The 13,831-nt window shown below is 43.4% G+C and overlaps 1 protein-coding gene across 2 annotated transcripts in view; it reads right to left on the minus strand.

Annotated features, from left to right (window-relative positions):
* The window catches only part of LOC120949160 (box A-binding factor), a 64,096-nt gene that overhangs the window by 33,905 nt on the left and 16,360 nt on the right, over window positions 1–13,831 (minus strand). For both annotated transcript variants that reach the window (XM_040366231.2, XM_040366229.2), the window contains exons 3-5: window positions 7,989–8,367; window positions 3,906–4,904; window positions 3,632–3,731 (exon numbers count right to left, since the gene is read on the minus strand). In XM_040366231.2, the coding sequence (XP_040222165.2) occupies window positions 3,632–3,731; window positions 3,906–4,904; window positions 7,989–8,162 (1,273 nt within the window). In that variant the 5' untranslated portion in view covers window positions 8,163–8,367. The remainder of the gene's footprint in view (window positions 1–3,631; window positions 3,732–3,905; window positions 4,905–7,988; window positions 8,368–13,831) is intronic.

Consider the following 13,831-nt stretch of genomic DNA (forward strand, 5'->3'; position numbering starts at 1 on the left):
GAATACAATTGGTACACTCATCGAACAGGGGAATGATTTGCTTCACTTCTTCGGGGTGCAATAGTTTTGACGAGTGAGCGGTGTTTACGTTGGTATGTGCTTCAAGAGCAGCTAGTTTATTCCGCAGCTCCAATATTTCGCATCGCTGTTTTAGGAGCGCGATTTCTGCTGCAGCTTCATCGTTCGTATTCAGCGTATTTGTACCCATGACGTGGTTAAGGTTTCCGTCATTTTCTTTTGTGTCGGTTGTGCTTTCGCTTAATGCGGGCTGACTGGAATCGCTCAGCAGGACGCCATGTTGTTCAAAATCAGGGGAAGCTTGCTGGTACAATGTACGAATCTGTGATATCGTTGCCATACTTGGAACGGTAATGTCGGCCGATTCAAGGGCGCACAACATCTGGTCCTTGGTCACTTTCTTATCGGTTTTAGACATTTTCGGGTCACTATCCCACTTCTGAGATATAAAATCCAATAAATTTAGCACACTTGGATTTTTTTGCTTCCTTCGAGTTGCTCTTCTTTATTTCGTCTCGTCCGCCGGTGACAGCTGTCATCGACCAGGTCTATATACACGCGACATGAGGTGTGGTTAGGTAGCATTTACACGTATCACGCTCAAGGTTTACATTTTCTCATCTGCAAGGTTTACATCAGTTTGCATTCCACGCATACTATCCCAAACAAACGCTAACAGGATGACGAATGCAATCGATGAGCGGATGGGTGGAACACCCTGATGGTGGTGTTTGAGAGTGGCGGCGCGTATTGCGCGAATGCAATATAAGCCAACACACACACACACACTTATTCTCATACCTTTTATTTACAAAAATATACTCTCCCACACACCTGGACAGCCACCTGGTTCAAAGCGCGCGGGAGAACTTTTTAAATGAAAATTGTTTGTCAAGTGCACCGTAGCAAATTTTGTGGCATTTGCTTACCTTGTTTACCTTGCGGGGGGATGAATTCGTTCGTTTTGGTGTGTGAACTTTGCTTTACTGTTTTTAAGGGTTTTTATTATTAATTTACTTTCTTGATGACTAGTAAAAAGCATTTTATTTTATTATCCTAAAGACTAGATAATAAAATTGTGTAACTCATTTAACGCTAACTCATCAATAACAATAATTATACATATATTTACGTACTTCATCATACAAAATTGACAAATTAAAAAAAAACACCCACTTAGCCAAGTTTTAGAAAACTATTTTAAATTAGCAACAAATCCGTTTGCTATTTTTGCGAATTAATGAAATGGATATTCATAGACTTTTCTATTGAACATAAAAGTACCACGTTAATACAATAATAAAATTAAACAAATGGAATGTTTCTGTCCCGAACTACATTTTATCAAGCAACCATGCGATACCATGCGACACTACAAAAAATAAGCAAAAGCACCAAATTCGCTTCACTATTGCAGCGTGCAAGCTAATTAAAACCAAATCCAATTGGACGGTAATTAAAATCAGAGCAAATTTTGAATCAACTACCACCGCGCAACATCAAACATACACACACAAACCCGTTGCGATAAGGACGACAACGTGTAGCCCAAATAGGACGAATCAATATCACCCCGTAGGTGATGAATAATTCTTTATTTCGATCCAATTTGGTGCACTGTTTGGTTGGTGCGAATCCTTTGCAGCAAACGGTGCGCGGGGCCACACAGCAAACACCGGCGGCTTTGTGTGTGTGTGTTGATTTTGTAACGGAATATGATATCCAATTTACGGCAACAAATTTCATTTCATTACTTTCCACCATATATCCCAGTGCAAACGATGCTCACCCCCCAAAATAAAAGGTAATGGAAATGGAAGACTGTCACAGGCAGCGGAGAGACAAGGGGTTACTTTATTTCATTTCCGTTGCATCTCATTACATAGAGCTGCAAAATGGTTTCCCCCGAACTGGTTAAACGGATACACTCCACGTACTCCGTACGAACGAATAGAGCGGTGTAAGTTCATTTGCTGGCACCACAGGCGGTATATTACTTATTATGATAATAATTATTTTATATTAAATAAGTCAACCTCACATAAATAGGTTAATAATAAATAAAACAAAAACACATCTATCGGTACGTCCGACACCATATAAAAAGCGAAAGCTACAGCATATTCCGATGGTATGGTAATATGTAATATGGTGCTCTTTTGAATAATACATTTTTATAATCCATTGCTATTCACTATCGCCCGACATTAATTGGATTTTGGAGCGACAAAATTCAATTTATCGCACCGTCAAAATAAGAAGCACTTGGATAACGAGCAGGCGACTCGAATAAAAACAAAAATGGCACCCCGAACAACCAATAACTACACTTTGAGATGGAAGCAAAAACATGAAATTTAATTAAATAACAAAAAAATCGTCCAATTAATTGATTACGCAGGAGCAAGTTTTACGATTCAAAATCTGATAGGAAATTATTTCCATGCATTGCTCAAACAAGAAGAATGAAAAAACACATTTATTACATCATTGTCAGCGGCATGTCGCGTAGCATCTCATTCGTAAAGCGCCTAAAGCTATGCAATCCGCTGTGCAAAGTAGCTAGCCTATTGAAACGATTTTTAAAACGATTACGATGAATTATTCTCATAATTAAATATCCAAAGTTTATCGTTTGCAGGCGTAAAACGTGTTATTTTAATGACCTATTAACTTTAAATGTTTACTAATGTCGAAAAATCTGCATACTGAAGTCTGAATCACGATACACTGGAGTAGCATTACACGTTACGATTTAAAACGGCAGTTATCTCCAATAATGTATTTAAGAATTGAAAACGCATCTTAAATTGAGTCAAATTATTGGTTGTCGTGACTACAATATTGCATACCTTCAGGCGATTGTCATCTTAATCCTTTCTTGAACAAAGGAAAGGAAAACGACACATCACAAGTAAAATGTTTTTCCCACACAGAATAACAGAAACACAATCAATCACACACAAAAAGGGACAATCGTTCTTTTCGGCACAACAAACGCATTCGTCACGAAACGTAAAACAAATTTTCAGTGAAAAGTAAGAAAAGAAAGGATACAAAGAGCAGCAGCAGAGACAGCAAGCAAAACAGTTGTCCCACAGCTCCCCACAAAATGCAACCGTAACAATTAATGAAAGATGATGATTTAATTAACCAAAAGAAGCATCAAAAACTTGTTAGTACCACATGTGACATGATTAATGACAACGTATGAACCGAATGACGATGAGATGGCGGGGCAGGGCGAACGCGGAGAGCGCTACAGACAGAACACACGCAGTCCGCATTCGCTACATACACTCATACACACACACATTTCAAGCATACATGGAATCATGGGGGGGCAATGAATGAACGAAAAGCAGCACCAAGAGAAAGAGAGGGAGAGGCTGAATTATATAAGAAGACGGAAAGTAGACGGGCGAGGATAGAAAGGTTTCAGACAGACAGACACAGATGAACACGCGTACCGCCGCAGAGGCAGACGAGAGAGGAACAGTGGCGGAGGGATGGTTGATGTCGCCCCGTCGTCTGCCCCCTGCCGGGTGTACGGTGGTACAGGTAAAAGGTTAAAAAAAAAGGTCAATGTGCCGAGCGAACCCCGGCCACTTACCGGTATGTTGTGATTGCGATTGCGTTATGTTTACAGCGGTCGGTGTCGTGGAGATGTCCATCGGTATGGTCTGCGCCACCCCACTAAGGTCTTCCGTTTTCTGTTTGGGGGGAAAAAAAGAGAAGGGAAATGTTATTTGAAAGCGTGCGATTTTCCCTTTCAAAGCACACAATAATGGGATTTTGGCTCCAGCGACAAAGCGACATTGTTTCTTTGGCGTTTTGGTCGCTGTAACCGAAAACTCTGCTCGCTCCGTTTATGGCTCGATACGTACGATAATGCTCGGCATGTGGTGGCCCGTCTCGTCCACGCTCTCCTGCGACGACTCGTGCTGCTGCTGGTCGACGTCCGAGCTCGGGCTCTCCTTGATGATGCGGATGTTGTTCCCGGCCGCGGCGGCCGCGGCTGCGGCAACGGCGGCGGCTGCGCCCAGCGCTAGCGCACCGTGCCCCGTCGTCGCCGTGCCGTACGATATGTTGTCCACCTGCTGCTGGATGTGTAGGTGCGGCACGAGATTGATTGTGCTCGGGTCCGCACCGGCCCCGTGCTGCTGCTGCTGCTGTTGCTGCTGCTGCTGCTCCTCCGCCTGCTGCTGAGCGGCGGCGGCGGCTGCTGCGGCCGCTGCTACGGCGGCCGCCTGCTGCTGGGCGGCAACGGCAGCAGCTGCTGCAGCGGCCTGCTGTTGCTGCTGCTGCTGCAGCCGCTCGGAGGAGATGGAGCCGGATCCGGTTGACGTCTTCCGTAACCGTTTCCTTCGTGCCGCGGGTGACATATTGGTCGTGGGGGAAGGCGATCGTCGCAGCTGCTGGGTTTGCTGGTGTAGCTGTTGTTGCTGCTGCTGCTGCTGCTGCTGCTGCTGGTGTTGGTACTGCTGCTGATGTTGTGCCTGCTGCTGCTGTTGCTGCTGCTGCTGCTGTTGCTGCTGCTGCTGTTGTTGCTGCTGCTGTTGCTGCTGTTGCTGCGCTTGCTGCTGAGATTCGGCACTGCCCCATATCGCATCGCCGGCTGCACCGGGTATAACGTTCGCCGCCTGTATCAGTTCGGACGGATCGAGCTTGCTGAGGTCCGCCTTGCACACGGCGGACGCGTCCGGCATCTCTGCCAGCCCTTTGATTTTGAGCATTTCGGCCGTCTTGAGCACCTGGGGTAGCTGCTCGGTCGACACGTTCACCTCGCCGTAGTACATGAAGTCGACCATCGTCTTCAGGTCGTTGTACTGCACGTCCTTCAGTATCACGATCGGGTGCTGGCAGGGATTGGCGGTGAACAGTGACTGTGGCAATTGAAGAGGAAAGCAATAGGAAGAGAAAAAAAAACACATTTTACTAAAGCGGCACTGCTCGATTGAAGGTATGCAAACAAACAACACTACTAGACGGAAAATGACAAAAACCCTCCCCGGAGGGAAGATTACACGCATGATAGGATCCTTCCCCTTTCGTTCCGTATCACGCAAAAGCCTTCCCTCTCCCGGACACGCCAGAAATTGTTAATCCTGTCCTCTCTGTACATGTCACACGAACCGTTCTATTGCATCACCCCAACGGACAAACTCCGCACGCAGATGTTATCATGGTTAGATGATAAAATTTTACCGAATTATTTCACATCCTTGTTCCGGAATGCCTTGGCAAGAGCGACCCCTCGTACAAAATGCGTGTCAAAATATGGCTGACAGGGAAAATGAAGGGATGTCCCCTCTTGTGCTTTTCCACACCGTTTCCAACAGGGGTGCGCGAGAGAATTGTACCCAATCAACCCAATCGCGCTCCGTTCGGCCAAACACCAAACATCACTGTACGGCGGGATTAGTCGCGAGAACGTTTCAAAAGAGGAACAATCTTAGGGGGAGAATGGGACAAAAAGAGGGCTAGAGGGTTTTTGCCAAAAATCAATATCCTCTCCTCACTGTCGTACAACTGTTGGCAGACCCGAAACCGTCACACACAATTATACCAGACAACACAAACGCAGCCGGGAAACGGATGGGGGGTTACCCTTTTTATTGTAACCCGCAGGACGAACCATCCACACGCGATCCAGATTAATTAGCAAAGCGTTCCAAGCGTTCGTCAGCCTTGCACGTTTCGTTCACGCCATCGGTACTAGTGTATCTTTGCTATCTTGGGCGAACCTTTTTGCACGGATGCGGTTATCCTTTCTTTCCCCTCCTGCCAATATATTTGTCATTAATAACTGTCACTTGAAGACGACCAGGATTCGGGATGTAAGCCGCCGTTACTACAGCCCCCGTTGGATTGAAAGAGTGATTGACGCAATTATCCAGCCACCAACCGACGGCAACGATGTGCGAAAGAAACGTGGCGCACCGTCGTTGCACGGAGAAAGTGTGGCTAATTTTGTAAAATCAATTTCCACAAGGGAAATTTTCATTTTCCGTTGCTTGGTAAGGTCCTTCTGGTGTGGTAAAAAGGAACTATTTTAATTTTTTATAACCATTTTAAAGTTCTAATTAACACAAATTGAAATGTTGGAAATAAACTGCTACTGCTATTGGAATCAACACGATTAACTAGTGTTGGGTAAATCTGATTCAGATTCATGAATCTGAATGAATCTTTAAAATGATCCAATGAATCTGAATCTCGGTTGCAAAGATTCATGAATTTCCAAAGGTTCATGAATCTCAAAAGACTCATGAATCTAAAAGATTCGTGAATCTCAAAAGATTCAAAATTTCAAAAAAATCATGTCTCGAAAGATTCAAGAATTTCTATGGATTCATGTATTTCATGGGATTCATACACCTTCAAAGATTCATAGAGCTTCCCATTATTCTTCTTTTTGATGTAACAACCTACGCGGTCATGCCAGCCTATACAGGTGTGTCAAATATCTATGAATATAAAGTTTATAACTGAAGTTGAAGTGTTGGAATCTATGATATCGTGTATTTCATTTAAAATAATGTTCGATAATGTAATAATTATATTCCAAAAGCCGTACACAATATAGATATTCAAGATCAGGTAGTTTTGAATTTTTTGGAAATGTGTGTATAACGGTTATCAGCCCAGAAATTAAAAAAAATACACCAATTTCTCGTCAACGACAACTTTTAACTGTCAAAATCAAAATTGTCATATCTGCGAATCGTCGTAACTCGAGGGGGTAGTTACTCGGAGGACGCCTGTACAGGCTTTCCAGACTACTTACCAAGTCCACGCACGCAGCCTTGCTGTTTTGCGGGGAGACGGTCCATGCGAGGCTTAAACCCACGACGAGCATGTTGTTTGGTGGCAACGCGCAAATTCATGAATCTCTGGAGATATATGAATTTTAATGGATTTATGAATCTTTTAGATTCATGAATCATTTAAGATTCATTTATCTTTCGAGATTCATAAATCCTTGGAGATTCATGACTCTATAGAGTCATGCATCTTTGAAGAATCACTCATCACTGAAGATTCATAAGAATGAATCTCTACGAAAGATTCATGAAACCCAACACTACTGTTAACCGTATATTTAACAAACCATAGTCTCAGTTTGCATACAATTTCAAAGCTATTCTTCGTATAACCTTTCAATTAATTTGAAATGAAACACTTCAATGCGCATGATTTATAGTGCCTGTGAAGATTTTAACGGCCAAAGGGCATAAAGTTTTAAAATAATTTAAATTCACCTACCATCGCATCAGTAACATACCGCATTACTTCAACCCTTTCGACAACATCGACACATCGGTGCTGGGTGTCAAAAATTCAATTAAACACCCGCCAACATGTTCTCTAGAGCGCCCTCCGCCTGCCCCAAAGAACTGTGGCATAAAATTGCTTCAAGGATGGGAGAAGCGGAGAAGCATAATGCCAATGCTTCATCCATCCGCAGCAGCCGTGGCTCAGCTTTGGGCGTTTTATTTCGCAACGTAGGCGATAAGAAATGGTTCTTAATTAACGGTACAAAATTTAATTATACTGTTCACAGGAGGTACAGAAGGCCTCTTTAGCTTATTGATCCGAACCGAAGTGCGGAGAAATTTTGAAATGAAAACACACACTCGCACACATCGGCCATTAAAATTGCTGTTGCAGCATAACGCGTATTTCGTCCTAACCTGCGCCTCGTAGCAGAGCGAAGAACATAGTCAATTGAAATGTTTCAAGAAATAAGGTACGACCTCTTAATTAAATACCAAAACGTTCACCTTTGTAAAACATTCCAAGCAACTGTCAACGGACAGGCTGAAATAAAACCACAAAACATCACAATTGAGCCGGAACCGTTGGGTAGTACTAGGCGTACAATTGGCAATGTCTCCACCCCTATTCCTAATTCTACTCTACTCTACTTTTGCTTATAACCTTCCTTTAAAAACAACGATCGTTACCTGAAAGTAGGAGCTGCAGGCCGACAGGACGACCTTGTGCGCCTGCAGCTGCCGCCCCTCGGCGGCCAGCGTAACGTCGACCAGGCTCTCATTGTGCAGCAGCGTCGAGAAGACCGAGATGAAGTTCGGCTGATGGTTGTTCCACCGTAGACAGTACTGCTGCACGGACATCATTCACGAGCCGTTTTGGGTTTTTTTTTGGGATGGGACGCTTTCACGCTGGTGGTGGATGTGTTCCACCGATGGCACGATGCTTGCTGGGAACGGAGTAGCGCAGGACGACACCGTGTTGCGCGCTATCCAATCTATGCTGCACAAAATTGAGACTAGCAATTGAACTACAAGACGAGGTGGACTCGATGTAGATCTTCGTCTCGAGCTAAAATGATAAAAAGAGAAAGAGAGGAAATTTATTAGAAGAAATGAATAACTGACATTAAAACAATTTTAGTATTGTTGAAACCCATTCCCTACATGTTCAGTATCATCGCTTCAGCACATTACATTTAAACCGTTGCGTGCATTTTATGTGGAAGGTTGCTTTACTTCTCGTTACAAGTTTAAGACGGCCATGAGGGACTATATGCGGCTTCCCAGACTCATTAAATACCCCACATCCGGATAGACAGCCCCTGCCACGGGAGAACGTCCCGGATGGGAAGCGATGGGAAGGTTTAAATAGCTTCAAGTTTCAGCGGTGATTCCGAAAAAGGGACGCATATCTGCACTCTAATAAACGGATGTCAAATGTCGTAAAGGTTCGCCTTGTATCTCGGACATAAATGTATGCAACTTGAAGAGGAATTAGGGCATTAGGGTCGGGACCTCTAACAGAATAGAGAATCAATTCAAAACAGATGATCTACCTTAGTTAAGATATTATAAAATCACTTAAAACGGATACTGTTGCCTTCACATTTAGTTACTGTAATGTCATTGTAATTGTCCTGGGAATTTTGTGGATCATAAACGCATTAAAACATTAAGTGAACAAGTTCGTCCCGGCAACATTTGCGTAAGTCGAGTCAAGACATAGTTGATAAATAGTTAATTTGATTAAATTTAATACTCTTATGCAATTAATATCTTAATTAATACAGTTTGCGAATGTATCTTAAATATACTTTCGTCTTTCTCAAACCTGTGTTGGGGTAAGAGGTGGGATTTATCATCATCATCATCATCATTTCAAAGTTTTAGTAAAAATACAATTTATATTGGATTTTATAATTATTGTAGAAAATTGATTTGATTTGAATGGTACATATGAAGTGTCAAAATTAAAAATTCGCGATAACTCGAATTCGCGTAATTTGAGTGTCGCGTAACTCGGGGAAGGACTGTACATCAATAGAAAAGAATAGAATAAATATATTTTTTTTAAATTCATCTTCATACATCCAGTTTATTTTTTAATGATTACTTCTACGAACAACCGACTCTGTCGCATACATCTCCATAAAATAAGTCGTATTTCGTTCCCAAAAATTAATAATAAACTTTCATTAAAAAAAATCTTAGTTTATGCACCTCATTTGCAAGTAATAAAACGCACACAATCAACCGACAACATCCAAGCAGCAGCAGTACGCAACCATGACAGCATCGCGCTCTGGTCGCGCGCAAAAGCGAAAGATGACGGCATCGTCTACGGAGTCGCACCGTGGGGCGAGACGTTAGAACAGAAGAACGCGGTCGCGGAGGCGGAGGAGTTGGACGGTTCCGACGGACCGTGCCCCGAAAACACGTACACCCATACCAAAACAAAAAGTAAGCGATAAATAATATATCATCAGCTGCTGCTGCTGCTGCTGCTTGCGGACCTGCTGTTACGGCCGCCGGGCTCTCGAGAGTTACACGCGCCACAAGGGGCGCCACAGTCTACTTCCTTTTGCCGCTCAAGATTTTTGCCTGATGAGTGGAGAGAATATTTATGCACACACACAGAAACAGAGACGCAGAGCAGCGCCAAGTCAAGCCAAGACCGGCTGGTGTATATAATACTCTGCGCGCCTTGCGCGTCGAGAAAAAAGCACTCAACGTGAACCTACTACTCACAAAAGTGCCTCTACGCCATCGATAAAATTGTTTGCTAGAGAAGTGCCCTTGTAGTAGAGGAGGCACATAGACACAGACACACACCAAGCCCCCTAGTATGTACTAGTAGCCACAAAGCACGAAGCGTGTTACGAAGGGTCATGCCATTTTGAAAGTCAAGGTAAGTGCGGCAGTTTTCGTGCGGCAAATGTGCACGGGGCAAAATGGGTTTGCAATTTTCCCATCACACCAGTCCCCTACCACCACTAGTGCACAATGACGACGACACCGACGACATCCGTTTCCGTGTAATCGTGTCACAGTGATTCCCTCGAGGATCGCGAACGCATGGGCCAACATGGGATATGCGGGTTGCCGAAAAACGGCTGACGTAATACACTGTGAAGGAATTGGCACCGGGGTTTTTTTGTGTTTCGGTTGATACGAAGACGTGCAAAACAAAACAAAATTCAGGTTTCATTGAGGGGCAGGTAGGCAGATTAAAAATTAAGATAAAATTAAAATGCGTCATGCGTGCAGCAAAACGGGGGCCGCTCTCTGGGATTGCTGATCATCTGGTTTGTTTGGGACCAATCAATAAGCGTCAAAGCGTTTGCGGACAGAAATTGAGCGATAGAAAAAACGAGGGTGAATGACATGTTGAGAGGCAGTGGTGTGTGTTTGTGGTTTCAATCGCACGAAAAAGGTAAGTTTGGGAAAAATGTTTTTTTTTTTGGGTTGCTTAATTAAATGCTCAATAGCTACGTATGAACAGTTAATTAAACGACTTTCTCGTCATATGATGACTTCTCTCAATGCGTTTGCCAAACCATTTGATAGAAAAAAAATAATAATATATAACAGTCGTCTGGTCCAATCAGGAGGACCAATTCTCTTGCGTTTTTCCCCCCATGTTATATCATTAATCGATCAACATTCGCAGACAATATGCAAACTATAATGGAAAGGTATAAAACGTGCCCACTCCGGCCGATGACACACACTGGCGTACAGCAAACAGGCCAGACATCCTTAACGTATTTTAATCCATCCAGATCGTTAACCAACCAATGGCGGAACGATAAATTCCGCGAGTTTGCGTTGATGGGCAATAAACATTCCCCAGCCCGCAAACGAACGGAATATGGTCGTGTGGTTATACTTAAGAGAATGTTTGGGCCTAAAAACGCTCAAAACCATTCCCAACCATCTATTCAAAGTTGTTCAAATGTGTCTTCTAAAATACCCCATTTAATAGGACGAAGAGTTTAATGGACTCTGGGAAGATTTATGCGACAAAGATCCGAATTTATTCGCTCGTGAAATCAAACCATGCCCCAAAGTCCTCCAAGTCCTTCTGCTTTTAAATATCTTTAACTAAATCGATAATTTAAATTTATAAAGCCAAACAATTGCTTACACCAATTGCTCTCACTTACAGTTTTTTGAGGTAAAAAAAACCTTCAAACCCAAATTTAATTTAATCAAATTTAAACTAAAATTCACGTGCCTTATGATGGGAATACAACTATGTGGCCAACAAAACCAACCAACAATCGCACCCATTACGATCGATGACTAACAGAAACTAACGCCAAGAGAGGCCCGATAGAGGGAGTTGGAAAATTCCGGGAGAGAGAGAAGGGTTACTGAGCTTCCCGGTCAATTTCCGCCGCGCATATCGGCTGTTAAAACGGTTCACCGAGCTTCCTCCCATTACGTTTCTATTGCCCCAGCGCATGGTCCCCCCCCTCCCCTTTCCTTATCGCTTGGTGGGAGGAAGGGGGAGGACCTACGATGACATATGACTGGTTTGCACCAGGCAAGGTGGGGGTGTGTGGACCTTGAATATGGACATGGTCATAGAAGGTCTATGCCAGTGTGCGTGTGTGTGTGTTTGTGTGCTCACTGCTTAAGCCAGCGTACTGCGAACGACGTCCGTTGACGTCATCAGTATGGCGTCGTGCGCGTAACTCATCACGCTTCAACAATTCGCACAGAATCTAACACGACCCATGCGGGTGTGTGTGTGTGTGTGTATGTGTTCTGGGTGATCCGTGTTCAGTGCTGTAAATAAATGTGGCCGTTGCTTGTGGGAGGGTAGGCGTGGGGAGAAGCATGTAAAACCCCATGATTACCAGGCAAAATAGTAACGACAGTCAGAAATGAAACAAAAAACGCAGCAAAAAAGCGGCACACATTGAAGTCGCGTGATAAAGCCTCCGAAGGGCTAGGGTAAATGCACATTCGTCACGTTATCAGCAGCCGGGAAACACCCACAGGATGATGAGGAAGGAGGGAGTTATTGGAGGGTGACTATTGCTATTACGCTGTCATTTGGGGATGAATGCCATCGCCAAGAGGAGAATAATTCTTCAAATTCAATTCGAAAAGAAGGGTTTTGTTCACCAAAACTACAGCACAACAAAGTTTGTAAAACAATGCAACATTCATTTTTTTTTTTTTTGATAAAAAGTTGAATCAGATTTTAGACCTTCAACATTAGCAAAAGACGCAGAAGTTTGAAGTTGTCCAAGTACTTGGAAACGTGAATTCAGGTTTTTTTTTACCAAAACAATTTGACTCGGAACTCCACAGAATGAGAATCAATGGACCAAAAAAGTCAAGTCACTTCATTCAGGAGCGTGCGCGATGGCAAAGAATGGCACCCCGTATCGTCTAAAACGAACTCCGTGCGACTGTTTGTGGATGTCGTATAAGGCTGTTCTGGTATCTACAACATCTTGGCACTGTTTTGGACAACAATCAGAGCATCGAACGAAAGCACAGTCCCTAATGGCCGACGACCCTGAGTGACTTGAGGCTCTATCCCAACAAATTTGTCGTGAAAACTGAGGCGGAATTGATAAAAATCGAGGTAGGTCTTAAAAGCATGCCTGAACGCATGTCTTCATTCGGCGAAAATTCGAGATTACTGACGAAAGGCAATGGTCGTAGAGTTATTTTTGCAAGAAAGCTTAAATAATTACCTTTCAAACGATGTTAATGGAAAGAAATTATTTCGCTTAGTTCGCTTAGCTTCTACAGCCAGATGAAGAAAGTCCCTTTTTTAATAACGCAAACGTTATTCAAAGTTGAGTTTCAAAAAATGCTATTTTTATCCTGTATTTCCTACACCTGATAACCAAAACATAACCCTAAAATGCCCAACCAAAGCCCGCGCACTGAAAAGCCTGTATGCACCTGATACTAGATAGATCCTGATATAGACGAATATATAAAATTATATAAGTTTTGCTTTTAAATTATTATCAGAACTACACCAACTCCATTAAATTTGCTCAGTAGATAATATCCATCCAACGGATGATACAAATCATTTGAAAACAACAAAACCCCCTTTTGACAGTACGATTGTGACAGCCGACACTTGTACTTTCGCCGCTCAGAATTGGCGCCAAATTTGCACAATGTTTGCTCGTTCAACTGACGCCGCTTTTGTGCTGGAGTTCATTTCGTTTTGTTTGTAGAATTTGTAGAATTTACTAATCGCCAACAACAAACAACCACTAGAAACATGCTTTTACAAGTAGCCATCACTGATGTACGAGGCATGCCGCCTAGAGAACTGTCCGACTGTGTGGATCTCTCCAAGGTTCTAGCGGTTGACCCGCTGCTCGGCTTCCAGACGCACAAGATGCCCAAGACCCAACTATCGGCCACACAAAACGATCAACAACGAGCTGAAGCACATCTTGAAGGAGTTCCAGCGAGCGCACAACTACATCCAGTGCTACCAGCGTCTGATGAACCGGATGCACCCGTCCCTGCAGCTCAAAAGCCGG

Source organism: Anopheles coluzzii, chromosome 2 (assembly GCF_943734685.1).
Source record: "Anopheles coluzzii chromosome 2, AcolN3, whole genome shotgun sequence".
In the NCBI taxonomy this organism is placed as follows: Eukaryota; Metazoa; Arthropoda; class Insecta; order Diptera; family Culicidae; genus Anopheles; species Anopheles coluzzii.